The sequence below is a fragment of the Ostrinia furnacalis genome, unplaced genomic scaffold, assembly GCF_004193835.3.
Source record: "Ostrinia furnacalis isolate ACB-3 unplaced genomic scaffold, ASM419383v2 OfSCF2841, whole genome shotgun sequence".
Taxonomy (NCBI): Eukaryota; Metazoa; Arthropoda; class Insecta; order Lepidoptera; family Crambidae; genus Ostrinia; species Ostrinia furnacalis.
The window spans coordinates 194,427-221,302 of NW_021133080.1; the positions used below are offsets into that span (position 1 = coordinate 194,427).

Here is a 26,876-nt window from a genome sequence, read left to right on the forward strand (position 1 = left end):
CCTACATGACACGCGACGGTGAAACAATTGAGACGCGCTACACAAGCAAATGCACGTCTGACGTAGTCTCTTTGATGACCATGTAGTTGTTATACTCCTGGTATTGCAACATTTGCAATGCATCACCCCATTTGTTCCTTAGTGTATCTATATCCTAGTGATTTGTCCTCCGGTGTATTCAAGGCCTAAAGGGTCGCAGCAAGGTCACTGACCTGTTCCTGGGGATGCCGAACCAGTACTCGGGCTTCATGCGCTTGCGGCCGTAGAACATGCTTGCGCATGCGTAGGCGCAGGTATAGCGTCGGTCGTGTTCTAGTCCTTAAGGACCTTAGATACACTAGAAGAAAAATGTCTCCCAATACAGCATGACACGAAACGGTACGAACTCTTTGATGGCGACGTAGTTAATATACTCTCTTTCTGCAAGACATCGCTCTATTACTCCCTAGTGTATCCAAGACCCAATAGGTAGTCGCAGCTAGTGTACCTAAAGCATTGTGTTGCCACGGCAAGGTCACTGACCTGTTCCTGGGGATGCCGAACCAGTACTCGGGCTTCATGCGCTTGCGGCCGTAGGACATGAGCGGCGTGGTGCGTGGCAGCGGCCGCCCGGCCGGCTTGCCCATGCGCAGGCGCAGGTATAGCGGCGGGTCGTGTTCTAGTGAAGGACCTTGGATACACTAATGGAGAAAGTCTACTAGCCTACATGACACGCGACGCTGAAACAATTGAGACGCGCTACACAAGCAAATGCACGTCTGACGTAGTCTCTTTGATGACCATGTAGTTGTTATACTCCTGTATTGCAACATTTGCAATGCATCACCCCATTTGTTCATTAGTGCATCTACATCTTAATGATTTGTCCTCCGGTGTATTCAAGGCCTAAAGAGTCGCAGTAAGGTCACTGACCTGTTCCTGGGGATGCCGAACCAGTACTCGGGCTTCATGCGCTTGCGGCCGTAGGACATGCTTGCCCATGCTCAGCCGCATATACAGCGGTGGGTCGTGTTCTAGTCCTTAAGGACCTTAGATACACTAGAGGAAAAATGTCTCCCAATACAGCATGACACGAAACGGTACGAACTCTTTGATGTCGACGTAGTTAATATACTCTCTTTCTGCAAGACATCGCTCTATTACTCCCTAGTGTATCCAAGACCCAATAGGTAGTCGCAGCTAGTGTACCTAAAGCATTGTGTTGCCACGGCAAGGTCACTGACCTGTTCCTGGGGATGCCGAACCAGTACTCGGGCTTCATGCGCTTGCGGCCGTAGGACATGAGCGGCGTGGTGCGTGGCAGCGGCCGCCCGGCCGGCTTGCCCATGCGCAGGCGCAGGTATAGCGGCGGGTCGTGTTCTAGTGAAGGACCTTGGATACACTAATGGAGAAAGTCTACTAGCCTACATGACACGCGACGCTGAAACAATTGAGACGCGCTACACAAGCAAATGCACGTCTGACGTAGTCTCTTTGATGACCATGTAGTTGTTATACTCCTGTATTGCAACATTTGCAATGCATCACCCCATTTGTTCATTAGTGCATCTACATCTTAATGATTTGTCCTCCGGTGTATTCAAGGCCTAAAGAGTCGCAGTAAGGTCACTGACCTGTTCCTGGGGATGCCGAACCAGTAATCGGGCTTCGTGCGCTTGCGGCCGTAGAACATGCTTGCCCATGCGTAGGCGCAGGTATAGCGGCGGGTCGTGTTCTAGTCCTTAAGGACCTTAGATACACTAGAGGAAAAATGTCTCCCAATACAGCATGACACGAAACGGTACGAACTCTTTGATGGCGACGTAGTTAATATACTCTCTTTCTGCAAGACATCGCTCTATTACTCCCTAGTGTATCCAAGACCCAATAGGTAGTCGCAGCTAGTGTACCTAAAGCATTGTGTTGCCACGGCAAGGTCACTGACCTGTTCCTGGGGATGCCGAACCAGTACTCGGGCTTCATGCGCTTGCGGCCGTAGGACATGCTTGCCCATGCTCAGCCGCACATACAGCGGTGGGTCGTGTTCTAGTGAAGGACCTTGGATACACTAATGGAGAAAGTCTACTAGCCTACATGACACGCAACGGTGAAACAATTGAGACGCGCTACACAAGCAAATGTACGTCTGACGTAGTCTCTTTGATGACCTCGTAGTTGTTATACTCCTGTATTGCAAAGCATCACCCCATTTGTTCCTTAGTGTATCTATATCCTAGTGATTTGTCCTCCGGTGTATTCAAGGCCTAAAGGGTCGCAGCAAGGTCACTGACCTGTTCCTGGGGATGCCGAACCAGTACTCGGGCTTCATGCGCTTGCGGCCGTAGGACATGAGCGGCGTGGTGCGCGGCAGCGGCCGCCCGGCAGGCTTGCCCATGCGTAGGCGCAGATATAGCGGCGGGTCGTCGCTGGGGCGCGCGGGCCGCGGTATTAACTCTGTTAGAACAAGAACACAGCTATAGAAAGTTATTATAAACGATTATAGAATAAGTAGATCACTGCTTCACGAGACATTATCACCCGTATTCATAAACGATGCTTGCTGAAGAAGCAGCAAATCGAACGCACAGCGTTGAATAGAGCTCTGTGATTGGTTCGTGTGTCACTACGCGCACTGTGAGAACTCATAGTAATGTTTGTAAATACGAGCGTATGTTGCATAATCGCACCCATTACAACTAGATAAGATGTCAGCGTTCATTATGATGTGCTGTCATCGGTGCCGTTTTGAGGAAAATCTAAATAATTTTAAATAATTAAATCACTAATTAATCATAGTCCAGGAAAACCACACATCTATTAGTACAGTTGATAAAAAATACAAATGTATTTTTGTGATAGAATTCGATGACGGGTCATGGTGATATATTATAAAGAGCGCCTTGTGCTTTGCAACTTCTACGTGTGCATCAAACCTATCACGTGTACAGTGCACGTCCACATCATTACACAATGAGTGATCAAGTGAACAAATAACTCACTGTCAAAGGAAGCGAAGAGATCAGGCATGTCGTCCACCGACACCATGCTGCGATAGTCGAGCCGCGGCTGCTGGCTGGAGCTGCTCGAAGTGGATTTTGTGTGCGAGCGCCCGAATCCGCCCAAGGAGCTGCGTCTGCGCACCCACAAATGACGTTTACAACATATCCACACAAATTGTAAATAGGCCACAGATTTAAAGTCAGTACAAAGTTATCGTTTTAATAAGGCAAAGACATCGGTCAGTATAAATCTTCTTTTTCTTCTCAGCCGCAAAACCAGCCAGCGGTGGATCGCTGGATCAATATTGGCGACTGGTAATGCGGTGCCCGCATCCAGTATAATATTCCTTGGTCATTTTTACACTGCCCCATCCATCCAAAGTAGGGTTTCTGCTCGAGCTTTCTCGAACTCGAGAAAACTCGAGAAATTTGGCTTCATTCGAGACGAGAAAAAAATTACCGGAGCTCGAGAATTCTCGAGTTTCGATTTTGAAGCTTTAATATTCTTGAAAGCCTATTTTCTTAGACAAAAGACAGTTTTTAATTATTTAATAGGTCAACGTTGCTTTTAGACTGGCCTAGTCTTTCCTTTTTTAACTGATTTGATTTGCAAGTAATGATCTCAATCGAAAGTAAGTAATAATATTCAACAACGAGTATGATACTATATTACGTATTATGTATGTTTAACTCTACTGACTGATATAAAGACTGAAAAATTTGTTAAACTCGTGCCTCCTCGTAAAGTTTATTCAAGTCGTTATCTGTGAGAAATTTAAAAATTTATTAAAAAGTTTTTTTTTGTTCATAAAAAAAACTATACTGGTCATCACAAAAATCGGCCCACCTACGTTTTACAGGAAAACTCGTTTCTACTGACACAATCATGGTGCCCCAACAATATTGGTGTTATTTGAAAGCCCAATAAATATCCTTAAAGAAAAACACATTTAATTTCTTAATAAACGATTTAAACGATTAACATCAATAAATGTGACTTGAAAAAAGACCTCACTTTGGGCTCACCTCTGGGATCAATTAGACCAATTTTGATGGTTATAAAACCAAATAATAATCTCACGTGTCCTCTTTAACAGATTGATAGCGATTAATCCCAACTTAACAGTTTTATAGTTTATGACAGTTGGCTCAAGCGTAACTACCTATTTTTTGAAGAAGTGACTCTGGATTCTTCTACAGACACATTTTTGGGGTAAAAACCTTTCCTTTAATGAAATGAAGCTTAGAACTAGGCTTTTAAATGGTGCCAATATTAGTGGGAAGTGGGGATGCATACGTTTGAAAGTGCTTGTCGCGGGAGGGTCGATTTTTGTGATGACCAGTGTATTTATCGTAATTTTGCTATTTGGACTTGTGTTCTTTAGAAAACAAGTGATTCAATTGTAGCTCCAGATTTTTATTGTTATTTATCCTTAAAGTACACGCGACTTTATGACTTTTGTTATGATTATTAGTAAATATTAATGATGAAAGAAGATTTAATTTTTTGTTTCTTTCTTTACCAAAATAAGTGGTACTAAATTCTAATATTGGTTGTTGTGCATAAAAGTAAGTATATTAGATAAAAAAAACCTGTGTTTTTAATAAATTTCAACCGATTTTAGCAGTTTTCATTAAAAGACTCGAGATCCGAGAAAACTCGAGACTTTGGCCTCGAGAATTCTCGAAACTCGAGAAAAAAAATAAGTCGAGAAATCAGAAACCCTAATCCAAAGTATGCAAAGCTTATTTATGGATAATTAATATGAAAACTCAAAAGACAGATATTATACTTGCCGATGTATGTCAAGTTACAAATAACCATAAAAGGATCATTCAGTACAATGATACCTTGCCATCTAATAGCTGATGAAATAAATAACAATCACAATATTCAAAATCATGGCTCCTCAGCCCCTGTGGAAACAAAAGGGTTTGCACAAATTTTAACAAAAAGACACTTATGAACTTTGTACCTACCTACCTTTTACATTAACACATAAGGCTTATTATAAAATAGGAATCAGCATTAAAGCTAACATGCTAATATTGGAAACAAACGACATTAAAATATAAGGTGCCAACAAGATAAACGCCCGTGTCTGATGATGATGAAATGATGGAAAAAATTTAGGACACAAATCGAACAAGAATAACATTTTTAACATCTAGTATGGATCACTAGATGACTTTATGGTTATGATACAGACCTTACTACATAGGGTAACACCACTAATCTCTTGATGATACTCTAAGAAACTTTGCCTATCACATATACATCATGCTATCCAAATACTTGGATCTTACACGTAAAGGGATCGACTGTGAACTTGGTATGCGTTATCACGTTAGTCATACGAAATCCACATGCGTTCAACACAAGACGACAGAATAACAAACACAGTCATGTCGGTGGGAAGGCCTAATAAATAATAAACAGAGAAGAGTGAATACAAACATGTGGCTAAACAAGCGGGCCATAGTGACGTTAACGTATCGACTTTATAAGGGACATTATCCTATACCATGATTCAGTGATGTATTTATGTATTTACATAAAGATATAAATAAAAACCGCAATGAAATACTGACATAAAAATCGTATCAATGTTTATTGAGCTGATATTCGACTGCTTATTTATTTATGTAAGCTTTTAATATTCTTGTGTTAAGACCACCATAATAGTCAATTTTTCGACGGTGATCATACTAAGCGTCCTCTCGAATCGACATTCCGATTTGTAAACCATTGCTGTTGGGGTATTATCGTCTCAATCAATGGTATATCATAATCATAGCTAGAGACGTGATCACTTTGATTACTAATCGCACTTTCGTTCATTCGTATTACTTCCTATATTTTTACGATGGTACGTCAACAAAATCAAAACGTTAACATCACTAAGACCCTGGATTCCTCAAGGCAACACATAACGGAGTTGGCACATCGACAGTGGCGCAGCGTGACGTACCCCGACGACGAGAAGACGTCTTGCGGCGCCTCTTCCGAAGGCGTCTTACTCAGGAACAATCCGGTGCCGAACTCAACTAAATTCATAGGCGAGCTTTACCGCCAGATGGTATGGTATCCACGGTTAGCATCCACGGTAGCAAGGAGAAATCACGATTCAACAATTAATTTTTTATTATGCTAGCGTGTGTATGTATGGGCGCATGTTTTTGGGCTTTGTCAGCAGCAACGATTATTTTTTTTTAATAATGAGTGCAGTATTGTGAAACAGATTTGAAGTATATCAATTTTCTATCTGATTAACCACAGTTTTATTGTTTGTGATTTTCATTTGCCACTGACAAGTTTACATTTAGCATAGTTTACAGAAATGAATGTGGTTGTGATAACATTACATTAGATGTTGTAATAATGTAGTGAGTACGTTATGTGGTGAGGGCTAGATACAAGTCAACCCTGGTGACAGATGTTTATACATTTAAGTTTTTGTATGTGATGGTAGCATATCCCGCTCCATTCTAGCATTCTAATATAAATTGCTGACGAAGCGTGCCTCAATATCATTTACTATTAATGTGCTCCAAATTGGGCGATATTATTGTCTTAAAGATTGCGACACGCCACGTTGTATAATGCAAAAATGTTATACATTAGCACTATCGCTACTGTTTGCATTTCTGTGCAACACGAGTAGGCATTTTAGGCACATAATCTTTTTACAAAAATTAATAGAAAATACATTTTCAAACTTAGTTAAAACTATACAGTCCTTGAGTCATTCGTGGTTTGGCTGATAATATTTGCCACACTCACAATTTAACGCAACTTGGTAAGTAACTGGAGTATTTGGTCACTCAAATTATCATTATTAGTGTCAGTCCCGTATTAATCGGCCAAAACCCTTTGATTAGATATATGCACCAAAACCCAAGCTTAAAAGTGTTTTTGAAGAGTGTAAATAGAGCATACCTGTTGAATACTTTGGAGAAGACGCTGGTGGAATTGTGGCTATCGGCCGAGGTGGGCAGCGAGTCGGCCTGCGAGCCCGCCGCAGCACCCTCGCCTGTCAGGCCTTCCACCCACGATAGAGGGTAGGACAGCCTCTTCAACATCTACCCAAAAAATTAAATGTGTTTTACAAGGTTTACGGCTTTTGGAGATCTTCAAACTTGCAGTATATCACAATAAATTGTGTTCTTTCAACCTAACTGAGGGATTCAACTAACAATGTGGGCTACCATATTTTAGCTCGTCAGTTGACGCCAACTACGCCATACCATTTATATGCCCATGTTAACATGGGCTAGTGTCGGCTCATATACCCATTTACCTAACACCCTGTAGGTAGCGCCAATGAATGTAGAGATCCTATCACTGCATTGTAGCGCCAACTAGTGAGCGAAAATACGGTAGCCCTCATTCAAACAATTTTCAAAAGGAATGTTGATCCAAGACATCTAGTAGGGAATTTAGTGCAAGAACCCCTCCACTTTGGTATAGAAGGCTCATTTTCGCACCAGTTGTTCTTTGGGTGCTCCTGAGTAGATTTCCGTCGGTAGACATCGGGAGCCCCCCCTGTGGTAGCAGGGGGAGGGTGGGCAAGTTTCCTTCTGCCGCGCTTTACTTTAAGGCCCATATCTTCAACACTATGGGCATTAGGGCAAGTGTGGTGTCATTTTCGGATAATTAAAGGATGGCGAATTCATTTCTAGAACAAACTTTTTGCCTTTTCATACAAAATAATAGAAATATGGAGTAAAATTCACAAAAACCAAAAAGTATTTTTTTAAATAAACGTCGTTTACTTTTAAACCACTGGAGATAATCTAATAAAAAAAATATGTCCTGAAAGCTACATTTATCAGAATTATAAATAATACCATTGTATGGTACTTTTTTTGAAAAAAGTAGGTGAAAAAATTTTTTTCTTCAGGACACAGCGGGCGAATTTTAATGCGCGTCGGAAAAAAATATTTATTTTATCCATGAATTCATACTATTTGGTTCATAAGCAAGTAAAGATTATTATTTTAGAATTTATTTAGAGTTCCTGGCACATCATGCTACCATGATTTGTATTTTTTCTTCAATTAATTTTGAACTCTATATGTAAGTCATAAGGTTGAAAATAGTTTAATTACATTGTATTAATGAAAATATCATAAGAAGAAAGCACTAAATAAAGAACTTGAATTTGTCTAAACGTCTAATGATTATTATTATTATTTTAATTAACATTTTTATTTCTACATACTATTGTACCAGTGATAACGGAAAGGTAAGTGTGAGGAAAGTGAGGATTGATATTATCATAGTACGGGAGATTATTTTTAACACAAAGGCTACGGCTGTGACCATTATAGTTGTTTTTTCAGACAGCACCTGCATCTGCACTACTTCTTGCACTTACATCTCACCATTTCCAGGCAAGCTTCGGCAGCTACGGGCAAATCGGTCCATGTAGGCTCCATGTTGCTATCGACTCTGGTCCACACCCAACCAGTGGGATAAAGGGAAGACTGAGTCGGTTGCTTGCAACTGATCCTATACGCGAACCCCTTAATATACTGCCAGTAGCCAATGCTGATACAAAGCTGTCTGGGTTAGTTTATGTAGGGTCACACCTAAGCGTAGTCCACAGCGACCCATTAGGATCTTTATTCTCCCTTTTTTATTCCCTATCATCCAAAAAAATCCTATCCATTAGTTAAGTGAATTAAGCGTCTGAGTGAAAGCCACCTTATAGTCTTTTGATGCCGGATATGCTGACCCAAGCAGACCCATCCTTACAGTATTAAGTGTTTCATGGACTCCACATTGTATTCCACATGCTCGAGAGCTTCTGTTGTTAGGCCCATTTTGTGGGACATGTGATTCGTTCCATAATGCCCAGTTTGCGTACCTGTAATTGCTTGGGCATAGCTTTGAAAAGTTTTCTTCATGACCCTGTATTTCCCTTTAGGAATGATTTGGAGAGGCTTATATCGTTGAAGCTTTCCCATTCAGCCCTGTTATTCTTGGATATGGCCATATTATGGCCATGACGTACCTAAGCTTTTAGATAAAGATCAGTTCTGACCCAATAGTTATCGTCTCTGACCCTTGTCTCGCTAGACTGTCGGCTCTCTCATTGCATTCGATCCGTGTATGTCCAGGTATCCCACATTAGGGACACTTTGTCATGCCTTCAGAGTTTGTTCATCTTTAAGATTGCATCTAGAATACCTAATTCTAGACTCAACCTTCACTGAGGCGATGGCTTTGTTTGAGTGCTGCCTGGCTGTGGCTAAGGATGTAAATATTGCGTTTCTTACACCCCTGTTTTTAGTGCACACATAATTATAGCGTAGAATTCAGCTTGAAATACTGTAGCAAACCTCCTTAAACGTTCACTGTGTTTATTACTACATGCTTGACTTTATATGTTTATTACTACTTTATGAACGAGTGCTGTAAGTGCCCACCAACCTAGGCAGTTTTGTATCAGTATATCAAGGGCAGTAATTATGTCCTTATGATTTTTTCAAAATATTTAAAATTTAGTTGGTTCAAGGGGTTCGCGTATATGGTCAGTTGCAAGCAACCGACTCAGTCTTCCCTTTACCCGACTGGTTGGGGGTGGACCAGAATCGATAGCAATATGGAGCCTACATGGACCAATTGCCCGTAGCTGCCGAAGCTTGCCTGGAAAGAAGTATTGCAGAAGCTGGTGCTGTCTGAAAAAACAACTATAATGGTCACAGCCGTAGCCTTTGTGCTAAAACTAATCTCCCGTACTATGATCACTTACCTTTCCCTTATCACTGGTACAATAGTATGTAGAAATAAAAATGTTAATTAAAATAATAATAATAATCATTAGACGTTCAAACAAATTCAAGTTCTTTATTTAGTGCTTTCTTCTTATGATATTTTCAATAATACAATATATTTAAACTATTTTCAACCTTATTTCTTACACATAGAGTTCAAAATTAATTGAAGAAAAAATACAAATCATGGTAGCATGATGTGCCAGGAACTCTAAATAAATTCTAAAATAATAATCTTAACTTGCTTATGAACCAAATAGTATGAATTCATGGATAAAATAGATATTTTTTCCCGACGCGCATTAAAATTCGCCCGCTGTGTCCTGAAGAAAAATTTTTTTTCACCTACTTTTTTCAAAAAAAGTACCATACAATGGTATACATTTACAATCCTGATAAATGTAGCTTTCAGGACATATTTTTTTATTAGATTATCTCCAGTGGTTTAAAAGTAAACGACGTTTATTTTAAAAAATACTTTTTGGTTTTTGTGAATTTTACTCCATATTTCTATTTTTTTGTATGAAAAAGCAAAAAGTTTATTCTAGAAATGAATTCGCCATCCTTTAATTATCCGAAAATGACACCATCCTTGCCCTAATACCCATAATTTTGAAGATATGGGCCTTAAAGTGAAGCGCGGCAGAAGGAAACTTGCCCCCCCTCCCCCTGCTACCACAGGGGGGGCTCCCGATGTCTACCGACGGAAATCTACTCAGGAGCACCCAAAAAACAACTGGTGCAAAAATGAGCCTTCTATACCAAAGTGGAGGGGTCTCCATACAAATCATTGCACTAAATTCCCTACTAATCTACGTACCTTATTTTTCTTGTCAGGTTTCCCGCTATCATCCTTTTGCGTGTTCCCATCAAGCGAGAAAGAGACGGCCGCAGGCTTACGCGGTTCTCGCCTCTCGTTCTCGCCCAGAGGGGGTGCGGAGAGCGGGGGCTCAGCGCGAGCCAGGCACACTGGGGGCACCCAATCCGCCGATAGCACTATATCTGCGTCGCTGTATACCTAAAGGAAAATAGAAAAGATTTACATAAACGTTCGACGATACATTACATCTATGATAGTATAAACCATGTTTTTTTTTCTTGCAATGACTGTAGAAAATAAATTGCGCTGGTGCGTTTTTATTGGAGGCAAAGTTTGCCTAGTTGTCATTCAGTCAGTTGTCATACATTATAATGACATAAATTAGAAGTGGCAAGTGACGTTACGAAAAGATCATACCTTCTTTGGGATTTGTAACAAGTAGAAGACTGATATAACCTTCAATAAGAGACAATTTCTCACATAAAAAGTAAGGTACATTTAGAAAAAAAAAGATAAAAGTAATTGTCAAGCAGAACTAAAGAGACTCCGCTGGAAAAAGAGAGAAAAAGAAGAAGACCGAATAATTGACGATACAACATATTTGCAGCGAAGAAAACAATCAAAATTGACATCGGCACTGAAGAAATCCACGATCACAATGGCCTTGAACCAGATTTTTGACAGAATTACCTCCTTATCGTGCGAGGAGTCAGAAGACACCTCCATATCGTAACACTTGAGGAATTTTGCCTCGTACGCGGCGTCACAGTGCCAGTTATCGTACATAGATACGTCAGTTTCCGCCGCCTCGTATATCGTGTCAACGAGGATGTCGTGGTAATATTCATCGTCATGATCGAAGTGAAGGTAGTGGAGATAATGGTCCTAGAAAAATATTATGTTCATTTATTATGGAACAAGATATAGCTTGAGAACTCTTTCGCCCAAATCGTTGTTTGATGGGGTGTAATCGGTCGGATCATTGGTCAGATTTTTGACCCTCTCAAGTCACAGCATAATTTATGCTTTGTTATTAGGTAAAAATAACATTGTAAAATCTCCAAGAAGTAACGAACTGCTCTTGTGCCACTAATAGATGGCGCTAACTAAACATTAAACCTAATATAGGAAACTTCCAAGATTACCTTTTTGGCGTTAGTGACGTGCAACAGCGGGTCGCGTAAGTATATCAAATCCCGAGTATTCCCGAGTCATGGTAAATCAGCTTGATATGGTCCTGCGCAACACCTTGCATCACCTGCCGTGCTTTCACTACGCGAGCGGGATACGCTCGTATCGAGGCAGCTAGCCTTTACTCTCTCACAGGCAGATCACTTTATTTGTTAATACATACCTTTTTGGCGTTAGTGGGCGTGACATGCAGCAGCGGGTCGCGTATGTCAATTCCGGAATCATGGTAAGACAGCTTGACAAGATGCTGCGCGTCGTCACGCGGTTCATCGGAAGCGTCGGGCGCCTCTGCCACTTCGGCGGCGTCACCCGTAGTATTAAAACTACGCGAGCGGAAAGCACTCGCCTCGAGGCGACTAGCCTTAATTCTCTCATAGGTAGATCAATTTACTTGTTAATTTAACATACCTTTTTGGCGTTAGTGGGCGTGACATGCAGCAGCGGGTCGCGTATGTCAATTCCGGAATCATGGTAAGACAGCTTGACAAGGTGCTGCGCGTCGTCACGCGGTTCATCGGGAGCGTCGGGCGCCTCTGCCACTTCGGCGGCGTCACCCGTAGTACTGTTGCCACGAGAGCGCGATACGCTCGCCTCGAGGCTCTCATCTTTGGTATGCTCGGTGCCTGATGACACCTGGAGATGACAGAGGTGTTGAGAGGTTTTTGTCATCTTTGTAATATTTTCCAGCAAAATAGAAGACTAAGTGAGAAGGTAAGCATGTAAGACAGGGGTAGACAGGGGTAAGACAGGGGTAGAGAGTGAGAGAGCACTATCTCTTTCACGTAGGTAGAGAATGATAGAGATGTAGGCCGACAAAGAAAAGAAGAACACTCTATTCGTCGTTCATAAACTTCTAGTAAAGGGTGCACTGTGATTGTATTTGTGAAACAGTGGATAAAATACTGAATAGTTGTGATTAAGTGATTTACATACAGGTTTGAAAACAACGATGAAGAGTACAAATAGTTTTAACATCAAAAGCGTTTCCAGGCAAAAGCGATACTGACCTCACTTCCCTGATCAATTGACATTCTATCCTTGCTAGGTATTGCCCAATGATGGTCAAGCAATGATTTCCGCCTATCTTCTGCGGTTTGCTGCTGAAAAGAAACAGAACAAAAACAAAATAAGCAAGCGAAAAAAACAAAGAAGCACTAAGTGGCATAAACAGACAAGTCTACCACTACCTTTAGTGGGCTAGCGCACTAGAGATTGCGATTGATTAATTTCTTAACAGCTTTCATAAATCAAACGGAACGCTTAAATGGAAACTCTGATGTGAATGGCATCTTAATTACTAATGTGAAACTACACAAGTTCCATGATCTATGGCAAACAACACGAGGAGATTCGCTTCGAGTACTTTCTGTTCTCGCCATTGTGCCGCGTTGAAACTGAAGAAACATTACATTTGTTGCGTATTACAGTTCGTGAGGCCTAAGCTGAGCTTTGCATTTGTGTGAGTGCACATGGATAGCGTAGGTGTGACAGTTTAATCACCGCATTTTGGCAATCGGTTTAAGGCTGGTTTTAGTGTCACGCGGACTGTCAGTGCGAATCGCTCCGTACAGCCGATCTGTATGGAACTGCTAGGGAGCGAGCGGTTCCTCCGGACCGCATTACTCTAAAACGCTCTCTAGAAGTTCATTTATAGATTGGCCGTGCGGAGCGGGTCCGCACCGGACGGTCCGCGTGACACTAAAACCAGCCTAAGACGCAAGTCCACCGCGCATCTGTCACACTTCATCTCTTGTACTGATTTTTAAGTTATTTGTCTGACTACTTTTGGTGATCACTCACACAATACAAAGTACAGTTTGATATAATCATGTCTAGGTGCCTGAACTGCTACGGTAAAAATGACTTCAGGCAGTCCTAGTCTGGTGGAGGTGTAAGGCCCGAAACTGCGTTAAGGCCGGGTAGCAGAGAAAATGGCGAAAATGAGGTTTTCATTTTTCATTTTTGAGGTACTAAACAGTAAAATTAAAGGCTAAGATTTTTATTGGGCATAGTTGAGGATATTTTCTAGGGCTATTAACGGATGGAAACACGATTTGATGAAGTTGACTCGATAGAATAAATTCCCAAAGTTACCTCTATTCGTTTTCTAATTATGGTTTTATTTTTAAAATAAGCGATTTGAGATTCTAAATCTTTTACTAAACTAAAGTTCAGAAATAACTTGAGGGCTTTTAACGGATGGAATTTTTATATTGCGTCTTATTTAGTTACTATGTTAAAAAATGTGGAAAAAATCGTCCATGACGGCTTGGACAATCTCAATCAGTCGCGCGGTGGCGCTTACGGAGGACGGACGCGTGTCAGTTTTTTGGACGTGACAGTTCGCGATTTGTCAATATTTTTGACAATGATGACTTTGATGAGTCACAGTATAATAATATCAGTGTTACTGGAGAAAGCTAAAATATTTGATAATTAAGAATTATCAATTTTGTCTACCTATTGAAATTTAAATCGTTCGCATCCTTTTAAACGAAGACTCTACTCATGATACATAGTAAATTCCTTAAATATGAGACAAAACCAATGAGTTAAAATTACATATTAATAGTACCTACATACAATCGTCTTACACTTATTAGAAGAGCACACTGATACAAATAAATAATAAAAAATTAGGTCAGAGGGTCAAATATAGGGGCAGCTGCACGTCACTGAAAGACGATTCTGTTTACTCGGCATCTGGGCTGGAGAACATGAACCCTTGTTTACAGATGCAGATGTAAATGGAGTTATAACTGGACAAATTTTACATGAAATGTTTAACAGAAATCAGTTAAAAGACACATACATGGAATACCAATAAGGTTGCGGAGGGAAAGCTACCTATTATAAACTAGCGGCCGCCCGCGACTTCGTTCGCGTGGACCTCGTTTTACCCCCGTTAGATATCATGTTGATAGATGGCGTTTCACGGCTTCCCCCGAATGAATATTTACGAACGTCATACAGTAGTTTGTCCAGCGCTGTAGATTTTAACCAATGACGATAGGTAGAGTTCGCTTTTTAGACACGTCTTATTTATTTATTGAAATTTATTTGTCACATATCGTCATAAGTTAGCCTATATGTTAATCTGGGTTATAAACAATAATACTATAAAGTTTCAACAAAATCCGTACAGTAATTTTTGCGTGAAAGAGTAACAAACATCCAGACATCATGACATCCAGACATCCGAACTTTCGCCTTTATAATATTATAGTAGGATAGGATATTCACAATCCAAACTAATATTTACTATTTAGCATTTACTTACAGTAAATATATTAGTTTGGTTTTCACAATCGAACGGGTGCGAATCGACCCCTTTGAGAACTAGTAATCGCATACTACTAGTTCAAAAAAGAGTCGATTCGCACGCGATTTTAATACTTCTAATACATCCGGGCGAAACGCCTACTAAAAAAAAATTATTATTGAAAGGGGACGTTTCGCATATTCGTGCGAAGGAAAATCGTGCGAAACTACTACTAACCCAATAGGGGGTAATAGGATGTGTTGGTAAAATATGATCAGTTAAAAAAATAACACCTTATATAAAAACCGAAAAATTCTTATTCTTATATTATTCTAATTATGTAAGAGCATAATTATTAAAGTCGAAGTCAAACATTCTTTATTTGTGTGGACCTATATTAACGAGAGATTACAAGGCGTCAAATATTTCAAGAAAAAAATTAAAAACTATTATAAAGCTAAATTTTGCTCTCATGGAGCCTTTACCTACTCTGACAAATCAAGACTTAAAGAAGAAACTAATAATAAAACTATTTAACTGTCCTGCAATGAAAAGCTTGATCGGGTACAACACCTCAAGTTATTTTAGAACTTGATTTCATTAAGGGACTCTGAATATCAAATCGCTTAGGTATCTAAAGTCAAACGATTCTGAAATGTCAAGTGGTATAAAGTTGGGACTAATAAATAACCCATTAAGATAGTAGCGCCCTCCTGTCAATGACATACCTGGAACGATAGAGTATTGGACAACTAATAAAAATGCTTAGTCCTAAATGACTGACGGATATCGTAGAGACCTGAAAGTTGGAAGGTGTGTTCTTTGTATGACGTAGGCATCCGATTTTCCGAAATGGGGTCAAGAAATGAAGGGGGTGAAATAAGGGGGCAAAGTTTGTATGGGACAGTGATTATTTGGTTCAATCTACTTGAAATTTTGCTTAACAATTCCTTAATATTATAATTTATGACAAACGTGTAAAAGGGGTAGAAAGTTATTTTGGGAGTCTTACTGCTTTTGATTTAATTACTTTTTATTTTTACAAGTGTTTGAAAACTCCATGTCAGATTGCAATCAATGTCAAGTGAAATCTCAAATTGAAATGTCTCAATTTCAATGAGGAGGCTCTGCATTTATTCCTAGAATTCCCCTAACACCGTCAAATTACCCTTTCCAATTCAAGACAGTGCAGTTTCCCATCAAAATCTGCTTCGTAATGACTATAAACAAAGCTCAAAGTCAAACTCTAGCGACCTCTGCATAAACTCCCATGAGTGCTCAGAGCGGGTGCCTGCGGCAGGTAACCGCGTGTGATGCTCATAGTGATTTTCAATACAGAGCCCCGTACATACGTTATACATAAATTATGGAAAGAAAACACCCAGACCAATACAAAAAAATATGTATGCAATTTTATTATGATATTTTTATTTATTAATAGACAAAAAGACTGAACAAAATTGATGCGTGTACTGATTAATGTAATTAACCACATGCAAAGTTTCGTGAATTGCAACAACTATAATTTATTATCCAAGCTCTAAATAATCGCTACTAAGAGTAACTGATCATAAAATGTTTTTCCAATCGCTCAAGCTCCCGAGGACCTAACGATAGGTCGGGTGACTTTGGCAGTTATATTTTATATTTATTCGATTCTAAAATATATTCCCAAAAATTCTGAAAGTTGTTTTAATTTGTATCACTTGGATATGATTTGTATTAGAAAGTGCTGTGAGTGTGACGCTTGAACGGAAGGAAGTCAACCTAACCTAACCAACTGGTATTTCTATACTGTGTAGCCGCGAGAGCTCTTTGGCGCGCTGTCTTCGGCGAAGTATTGCGCGCGCAGATTTTGACAGCGCGAAATACCTACTTTAGCAGAAATACCAAGCCTTAAGCGGCTCCGGCGCGGTTTCATACGAAAGTCCCCCGCGCGGGGTGCCCGCGACGGAGCACTTTGTATGAACGCAGTTTCTGCCCTAAGTAGTTACCTGGAGCGCGGTGGGCGTGACGAGTTCTCTATCGAAGGCCTTGGGGAAGGCGGCGCCGCCGCGGTCGTCGGCATCGGCCGAGGCCGGGCGCTCCGCTCCCTCCTCGGCCTCCGCTCCCGCCGCCTGCAGCTCAGGGAACGTCTCGTCCTGCAAATAAACGTGTCAGTGTGAGTAAGGCTAGTTTTAGTCACGCTGACCGTCAGCGCTGACAGCCAAAATGTATGAAGCGTCAGCGCCAAGCGATCAGCGTCACTCAGGAACGTTCCCTTCAATTACATACATATTGATCTGTCAGCGCCGATGATCAGCGTGCGGTCAGCGCGATTCTAAAACCCGCCTAAATGCTAAAGACGCACATTGAGTAATAAGGTGAAACGTGGTGCAGGTTAATTTCGTAACCGAAAGATTACTTCTTTGGGTACTATAAACTCAATAAACGGCGTAGGCCCCGTACATCGTCACGTCACGCTGTAAGCCACGTCATAATGCTAACTATGAAAATGTACTATTGTAGTCTTTTATCAGACGTCGGCGTCCATAGGAACGTTTGAAGCCGACGTCGTTCGCCGCGTATAGCATTTAATAGGAAACCGTGATCTAAGATAAACCAAATTTAAAGTATATGAAAGAAAGCATTCTTACTTTGACTAGAAGGGAATCTTTTCCGGGTGAATGTTCCGACTTATTCATGTAGTAGATTTCAGCTGACTCGGCTCTGTAAACAAAATGTTTATATTATTACTCATTTATAAACAAAACTTTTCTGCCAAAGTTCTTAATATCAAAATATTTGATCATAATAATTAGATAGTAATGAAGTGATCACATTCTCGCATTCAAATTGAATGTTACTCTGGGAAAACTGTAATGTTATACTGATCTAGGCTTTATTACGTAAATAATAGAAAGGCTACTGATTTCCGACGGGATATTCCAAGGGCGCGATGACGCTTTTCGCTTGTTGATGTCGTACGCTGCCGCACAATTTATAAACGCAGTAAGTAACACGTGAACAGTTTCGAGAAAATCGCGATCAAAGTTGAAATTTTATTTTGGGGTGTCTACAATTAGTTACGCAAATATTTGTAAAAAAAAATATATGGGCTTATAGAGCTAAACTCAAAGTTTATTTTGATATGAGGTTTTTGTATTTTAATTAATATTTTGTATTTAAAATTATTAAAAAACTGTTTATGTTATGGATTAACTAAGTTTTCGTTCGATACTTACTACCCATGAATGCAGTATGATTGTTCCTTACTGCGTTTATCAGTAGTTTTCGTTACTTACGGTACATGTGTTAAATGATTGATTTAAATTTTAGTTCTTACAACGTAATATATGCGCCGTATCTTTACAACTTACTGCATTTATGAGTGGGAGTGTGAATCAAAATAATTTATCAAAACTTTAAATGCGCAGTAATAATACAATTTTACTGCGCTTATCATAAGCCAATAACGCTTTCATGTTGAACTTTCCCAAATGACCAAGGGGTAAATGAAACAAGTATTACAAAATAATTGCTGANCGCTTTTGTTACAGCTACATAAGATGCCCCAGTGCTAATAAAACCTAAACTGATTTGTTGCTGTCCTTTGTACTAACACCTCCAGCATTTTGGGGATCAGGGTTTCTCTCAACTTTCCACACCTTTATCATCAACGTTATAAAGTCTCTTTTATTCATGTTTTTTGTCAACTTTCAGAACATCTGTCCTTCAGCATTAAGGTCCATATTTGCATGTTTCTACATATCTATTCTGATCAGGGTTTCTCTTAACTTTTCACACCCTTATCATCAACGTCACAAAGTCTCTTTTGTCAACTTCTAGAGCACTTGCATATGTTGGCCCAAGAAGCTCTCGATCACGCGGACTTGCCAGTATTGACGGCTACTCTTGGAGCAGCTGCCCTGCTGAAGAACAGTCTGTTCTGCTATCTGCAACACGTTGAGGATATGGGCAGCTCAGAGAGACTATCTTTGCTGCAGGTTAGAGATATTTCCGTCACAAGCACTAATATGTAATTTATTCTAATGTAATATGGTTTAAACTCCAAAAAAAATGTAGTTCATTTTTCACTCGACTAAGTATAGGTACATTTTGCAATAAGTCTTCAAAGTTGCTTCCATAGAGTCAACCTTAAAACATAGAGTTAGAAGTAACCACTTCGTCATAGGAGTGAAAACTACTTCTAAAGATAAATACAATCAATGTGTCAGTTATACCAGGAGTTATTCTCGGATAAAAGTTTGGTCGAATCGGGCCTAATTCAATCATTGGAATAGTGGAGAACTAACAGTTCTTACAAAATCAGTCAACATTGAACCTGAGGTGCATCTTACCAGAGTAAATACAAATGAGTAGGTCATCTTCATTCTCAATTTAGCGTGGATTAGCGGTGAGCTGCGCTGAATTTTGTCAGTATGTGCGTGCGCGCCTCATACTTACGTATTGGCGCGCGCTCACATACAAACCGCGCTCGGTGCGTTTCTGTGAAGATGACCTACTCATTTGTATTTACTCTGGTAAGATGCACCTCAGGTTCAATGTTGACTGATTTTGTAAGAACTGTTAGTTCTCCACTTACTATGACCTACTCATTTGTTCTCTGATCTTACTTAAGTTATTCAGACGAACACTTTTTGTCATTTTAAACCAAAGTTCGTCCCGGGTTTAACTTTTTTGTATTATTTTAGTTGTATTATCGAAAGACGAATCGAGCTAGCTTATTGATAAGATTGTTGTTTTTTTTTACAGGCCTGTTACAAACGCTACGTAACAATGTCAGAGGCAGTCGCAGAGAGGGTGCTAGATCTCCACAACAGGGTGCTCTCTCTATACATCCTGCAGGACTCCGGAGGCCGGCCCATTGATGGACAGACGCGGACGGTGCATGAAGCGGGGACTCCCTCTGTGCAGGGATGGTGGCTTTATATGAACGGTACGTTTGCTTTATACTGACAAACACTGGACTATTCCCACCTCTGGTTCCCACCGCTGCAACTCCTGTGTAGCCAGGATCTACAGCTTGAAAGGTACTATGCATTAGCCTATGCGCAGACCACCGACTTTTAGTTGGCCGATAGTTGGGTCCGCTTCTAATTTGTATGAAAATCAAATCGGTGTAATGTGCGCACTTCCATACATGCGCATGATTAACTGCCCGACTAAACTATCGGCCGACAAAAGGGCTGACTTCGGTAAAATGATGTGACGTGAGGTGCCAAACTGCGGAAAATGGCGGAGGAAATATCATGAATAATATTAATATGATTTTATTGTTACCAATTGTATTTGAAGGTGTATGCGTAAACGGTGTGTTTGCATAAATAAAATATTTGTATTTGTATTTGTAACTACTTATTTACCTCTCAGTGTCTTGAGGCAACTTAAAAAAGTACATTCTGTGTTTTTATTATTATGTAGACAGTTAAATACTGCACAGTATTTAGTACACCATTTTCTTTATTTTCTTACATCATACTAGAGGTGGGCGCCGATATACAATTGGCCGGCGGCGGCGCGCCGACTTTTTGACCTCGGCGGCGGCGGCGTCGGCGGCGTGACCTTGTTTGACCTTTGTTAATTAGGTTTTTTTTCAAAAATCTGCTTTTTTAGTATCTGCCGTCAAGATTAATCAGGTGATTTGCAGTTACTTGGAGTTTGAGCCACTAGAGCAGTGGTTTACCCTAGTAAATTAGATACTTTGATATTTGGATAGCGGGTTTGGCTGAGATCAGGTTCTCGTATATTTCCTAAAGGCAAGCGTACCAATGTGCCGATAAAAGTACCCTTAACATGTATTTTTGAGCTCTTTGGAGGCACAAATAGTTAATTTTGGATTAGCTGACTGTCGGTGGAATACTAATTCAGTTCTGTTTTATTTATATTTATAGTCTTTCCATGTTATCCTACGGTCCAGGATATTAATGCAGGTACTCCAGCTCTGCTGCTCTAAAAAGAGAAGATTTTGTCACCGAGTTTGATTTAAAACTGTCTGTCACTGAGATAAGAATCCATCAGCAGATAGTAGAAGTGTGCTAGAAGGTACTTTTTAATTCCGCTGGGCTTACCATATAGGACTACTATATGATAAACCCAGCGGAAGCCGCAGCGAAAGCAGACGTACAGGATTCTTTCTTTTCCAAACATTGTACAGATTATGGTTGGTATGTTTTCTGCCAAAATTTATGGTCGGGTATACTATATAACATGGGTCATACTTAGGCAAAGGAATAAACGAGCAAGAATGATCCTTTTCCATAATTTTAACAATACAAATTTCAGATTAATTGAGCTATAAGTGAATTCGTTAGGCGACTTGCCAGCCTTATGGATCATTTCCAAAGTTAAGAGACTTGCGAGGTTCTCACTCAGTGTGGTTATTGTCAAGACCATGGACTGCATGGTGATCAGATTAAATGCAAGTGCTTTACGAGGGTCCATTTTTGCTATTTCTTTAGTTTAGCCATCTTAGCGTTAGTCCTTTCGTTACAGCCGAAAGACGTCCTGCGCCGCTCGCATCCAGGCACTTCCTGCGATCTTCCCCAAATCGTCGGTACACCTAGTGAGAGGCCTGCCCACGATACGTCTTCCGGCTCGTGGTCGCCACTCAAGAACTTTACTGCCCCAGCGGCCATCAGCTCTACGAGATATGTGCCCCGCCATTGCCACTTGATTTTAGCGATTCTGTGGGCTATATCTGTCACTTTGTCCTCCTGCGTTTTTCGTCCTCAATTAGCGTAGTAGGAATCAATCTTCTACTTTTAACTTGAGCAGGGTAAGCGGAAACATGTCGGTCAACTCCTCAGATAGTCAAGTACAAATATTTGAAAATTATAAATAACTTGAAAAAATCGAACTGCCTAAGGCGGGAATTGAACCCACGACCTTCCGCTAAATCTAAAGTAATCTAATAAAAAGAGATGCGACTCTTAACGCTAAAAATTAAATAACTAAGTACAAAGATGTCCAGAAGCAGCATACGAAAAGATGCAAAATGGGCCCTCTCAAATCACAATGGAAAGGTTTGGCAGCACAGCACCTAGAATGGCGGGAGATTGTGTTGTGTAGAGGCGAGTCGAATTCAAGGAGCAGCGCACAACTGAACTCGATGCAAAACGCGATGATGTAAATCCCGTCCATCTGCCGCCATGCACTATAATAATGTTGGCGGCGGGTAATAACTTTCAATGTGCGAGAAGTTTGCCGCGAAGATCGGCTAGGTAAGCCATCTTCGGGCGCACCAGCGCCGCTAAGACAGCTTAGTCGAAGTGGTCACCATGACCGAAATCGGTCGGATGCATCATCATCATCAGTAGGAATCAAAGGCAGGCATAGCTGCAAGTCTCTGATCAAGTCCAATGCTTAATCTTATTTTTTTTATTGAATTGTGGATTTTTTGGATTATATTATCCGTGTCAATGGGTTTAAATAAACCGGTTTGTCATGTAGTAAAGGTTTGAGATTTTTCTTGTCAGTTCGCACTCATGTATTATCGGACCTAATAAGCGGAGAACACTTTGAGGGAGGTACTTTGTTGCCTTCCAGAGGTTGTGGTTCCCATTTGTATTCCGAGACATATTTGCCAATCTCTGTGCGAGTGATTCGCTTAAAGTATAGTCCAATAGTGTGAATTGTCTGCCAGACGAACGCGAGGATTTTTTTCTTGACAGCAAGAGGGACCGGCACCTCTCGCGATCAATTATTTACTAGACCAAGCAGCAACTTGAATAATGTAATAAGCTGTTAATATAGTTAGTATTAAGTTATTCAATCAATTTATTACTATATTAACGGTATTAAGTTCGGCTTGTGTACCAATCTATATGGCATTAAAGAATAAATATTATAGTTAGTTCTTCTATGGTTTACTGATGGGTCAAAAATGGGCCCTAACGTAGGCTTTTGCGTGTATGGAGAGCAGCGGAAGCTTAGGCTATCTCAAAGCCTGGGTAAATTTGCCTCTATCTTTCAGGCAGAAGTCTACGACATTATTGAATGTGCGGAAGCTAACCTGCGAAAAAATTATGCCAACCACATAATTTACATTAACTCAGACAGACAGGCCGCGCTGATGGCCTTAAACTCCAACTTAATCACCTCAAAGTTGGTAGAAAACTGCATGAGTCGACTGAATACCCTAAGAGAACGTAACAGAGTAACGTTGAGATGGGTTCCAGGTCATGCGGGAATCGTGACAATGAAAATACCGACAAACTGGCCAGAGCGGGAGCGGAGGGAACACAATATGGTCCAGAACCCTTTTGTGGCATTCCCAAAAGTCTCGCTCGAATGACCCTGGAGAACATCTATTTAAACAAATCCTTTAACCCTTTCACGCATATGGGACACATTTGTCCCCACATAGTTTTCACGATTTACAGTAATACTGGTTAAGTTCAACCATTTGTAGTTTAATATTCTTAAATTTTATTATTACCTTTTATGATTATGCGCTAGAAATAATAAAAAACTCGATTACATGTGTAAAAAAGTACTGGCACAACATGTGAAAAAAAGATTCGTTAGACGTCAAAATTGAATATTATTTTTTTACTAGCTGACCCGGCGAACTTCGTACCGCCTTAGCGTAGAGATTTTCTTAATATTTTTTTCCGTAAGAACCATCCTTGGACTTTCACAAACATTTAAAAAAAAGAATTATCGAAATCGGTTCAGCCGTTCACACGTGATGCCGTGACAACGCGAAACGGGTTTCATTTTTATATATATAGATTACTTATCGGCTTTCTGCTACTGTGTTTATTCCAATTTTACATTCAATGGTAAGTATAATTATCGTTTTATTGCATATTTTCATTTATCTTCGTACAAGTTAGGAATAATAGGTAAAAATCTAATTGGGACACAGGTGTCCCTATATGCGTCAAGGGAAACTTGGTTCTTACTAGGGATATTGTTTGCGTTGTTATAATTTGTATGTTTATATCGATGTTTATTATAATATTCATACATTTTTTGTAAATCATTTGTCTTCAAATCGACATAAAAAAATTCGCTCAGGAAAGACGAAATTTTGGAAGTCATGATGACTGATGATAGTGACAATGAGGATGATTTCCTCCTGAATAAAAGGGCGTCTAGTGCTGGACAGAGGCCTCCCCTGAGGACTTCCACAACGATTGTTTCTGTGCTGCGCGTATACATAAATGTATACGAGAAGCACAGGAACATGAGGCCTGCCACACTGCGTCTTCCTTTATGTGGGCGCCACTTGAGAAATTTTCTACGCTCACTTCTGCGAGCTATGTGCCCTACCCACTGCCGCGAAAGTTTGACAATTCTGCGGGCTATGTCTGTTACTTTGGCTCTCCTGCGGATCTCCTCATCAGACTTTGGGTGACTTTGAGCCTTCTCATGAGGCCCATAGTGAAGGAACACGTCTCCGTTCCGTGCGCCATCACAGCCAACACACATTGGTCAAAGTCTTTCTATCAAAGGTCGTGAGACATCGTGGTATTTTTGATAAGAAGATGTCGCGAAGCTTCTCGGATGTTATCCCCCCAAGTAAGATTCAACGATTATAGTCACGGCTGAGACCTTGGAAGACCTAGAATCAATGCTTTATGGCCTCAGTAGAGGCTCCCAATAAATGGGATTCAAAATAAATATGGACAAGACGAAAAAAACATGTCAAATATCGTGTTACAGCACTCCTTTGAAGGTTTGGACTCTACACTCAAAGTTGTTTTTGGACAACAACAGTCAAGTTAGGTAGGTCTAACTTCAAGAAAAAGGTCTATGATGAGATGAGGATCAAACATAAAAATACGTAAGATAAGACGCTATCTATTTTAAATTTCTTATTATAAATATTAATATTATGCTTATTGATTAAATTTCATTTGTATTTATAGTGTGGTTTGTATTTATTTTGCAACAAAAGCGTCGAAGTATTTTATTTCCAATATATGAGGCAATGTATACCTTAACGCATATAGGGACATATGTGTCCCCTACTGAAAAACACTGAAATACATAGCACATATATTTTCTGTACTACTTTTATGTTAAATTAGACTAAAATAAATAGATATGACTAAAGAAAAAATAATTTTATAGTTTGGATTAGTTATAAGCGTGTAAGGGTTAAGGCATGGTCAGACACGCATTCATTCCGAAGCTCTCATAAAAGCCTATGACCGAAAATGTTCTAAGCAGATCATAGGACTGAGTAGGACCAAAATGCGCATCTTAGTTCGAGCCCTCACTGGACACTGCAGCTTAAACAAGCACTTGTCCACTATGGGACTGTCCGAATCAAGAACGCGTAGGATGTATCAAGAGGCAGATGAAACGCCACTACACATTCTCACGGCTGCGGACCTTTGATGCGCAAGCGGAGCTTACACCTGGGCAAACACATCCTAAGCCCACAGGATGTAATACATATCGCCCCCCAAAAGATACTGCAATTCCTAATGGATGCAGGACTCGGAGACGAACTGTAAGGAAAATAGCGGCGATCACATTAAATCGGTACCGGTCGCAGTGATACTAGGACTTTATAAAACTAGAATAGCCGCTCAACTCAATAAAAAAATAGTTCTCCTGCATTCGAAACACAAATGAGTACAGTATAGGAGAGGAATAAATTGCAAATAGTTGGTACAGTATCAGTATCGGCGCGCCGACAGCTGGTCGTCGGCGGCGGCGGCGTGGCGCCCACCTCTACTATAGAGTTTATAAGAGACCACAGGCTAAAACATAATAATAAGTAAATAAATATTTAAAAACCCTTTTCAAGCTTAGCTTCATAAAATGTAAAACCCTGGTTTTCCTAAATAAATAAATAAACCCTGAATACTCCTCCAAGACGAGTAGGTACTTATGAAGACAAATCAAACGAGCCCAACTCGACAGGGAGGGTTTCGTGGTTTCGCCAAAGTTCCTATGGCCACCTTCCAGCTCTATCATCAGACCAGTTACATGACATCATTATAGCATTGCATAGCATTGTTTTTTTATGACAGTTATTTGACCATAATCGCACTGATGTTAAGTGTGATGTACACTAAGTCAGAATTGTACAATACATACATATTACATACCCTAAGTGCTTATTCCCTCTCGCCTTGAATCTGGGCCGGATTATAGAGTTCGGGAATTAAGACAGCAGCATCTGTTTGTCATTTGATTAAAGTACTCATGAAGTTACAGGTTTTATAGGTAAACTACGTTCAGTATCCCGCTTCGCTCGGTTTATCAGATGTCTCTAAATATGCATGTATGTTAAATCATCCGGAAGAAATTACATGACAGTGAATACCGTATCAAAATCCGTTATAACTTAGCAGAACTAACTGCATAAACATATTTACACGGGTAGTTTGTTGTAGAATATGCTATTGTATATTTTATTACGAGTTTTAATGGCATAACGCAAATTTATGCCTATCTACGTCAATCGCCACGTGCAATAAGGATACTTTACAAGTATTCAAATCGCATTTAAGGGAAATTAAATGCAAATGAACACTACAATTTAAATATAAATTGGTCCTTTACTATTACTTCGGAATTCCGCTTCTAACCAGCACGTTAGCAGGTTAAAAAACACTGCGGGATCTTATGTATTGTAATATTTAGGTCATACTATGACACATTTCTGCCGCACAATTTATAAACGCAGTAAGTACCACTTNGAGTCATCTGTTTTTCCTATGGAAACATAATATCAGTGTGTGTTTAAGTGGAATTACTGCACATATACTATGTGCAAGGTGAACTTAACAATTGTAGAAACATAATAAGAATGATGTAATTGGCACATACTGCACTATTACTGTGTAGCAAATTAAGTAAGCGCGAGTATTCACGT

At 40.1% G+C, this 26,876-nt stretch overlaps 1 protein-coding gene across 20 annotated transcripts in view; it reads right to left on the reverse strand.

The window, feature by feature from the left end:
• The window catches only part of mtd (TLD domain-containing protein mustard), a 136,234-nt gene that overhangs the window by 27,229 nt on the left and 82,129 nt on the right, over positions 1-26,876 (reverse strand). For 13 of the 20 annotated variants that reach the window (XM_028309907.1, XM_028309906.1, XM_028309904.1 and 10 more), the window contains 9 exons: positions 17,671-17,743; positions 17,029-17,175; positions 12,780-12,872; positions 12,181-12,405; positions 11,272-11,466; positions 10,582-10,779; positions 6,919-7,061; positions 2,979-3,112; positions 2,271-2,433 (listed from right to left, as the gene is read on the reverse strand). In XM_028309907.1, coding sequence (XP_028165708.1) covers positions 2,271-2,433; positions 2,979-3,112; positions 6,919-7,061; positions 10,582-10,779; positions 11,272-11,466; positions 12,181-12,405; positions 12,780-12,872; positions 17,029-17,175; positions 17,671-17,743 — 1,371 coding nt within the window. Of the gene's footprint in view, positions 1-212; positions 261-2,270; positions 2,434-2,978; positions 3,113-6,918; positions 7,062-10,581; positions 10,780-11,271; positions 11,467-11,726; positions 11,737-12,180; positions 12,406-12,779; positions 12,873-17,028; positions 17,176-17,670; positions 17,744-26,876 lie in introns of those variants that run through there. The other 7 variants (XM_028309918.1, XM_028309899.1, XM_028309901.1 and 4 more) reach the window with 5 other exon arrangements.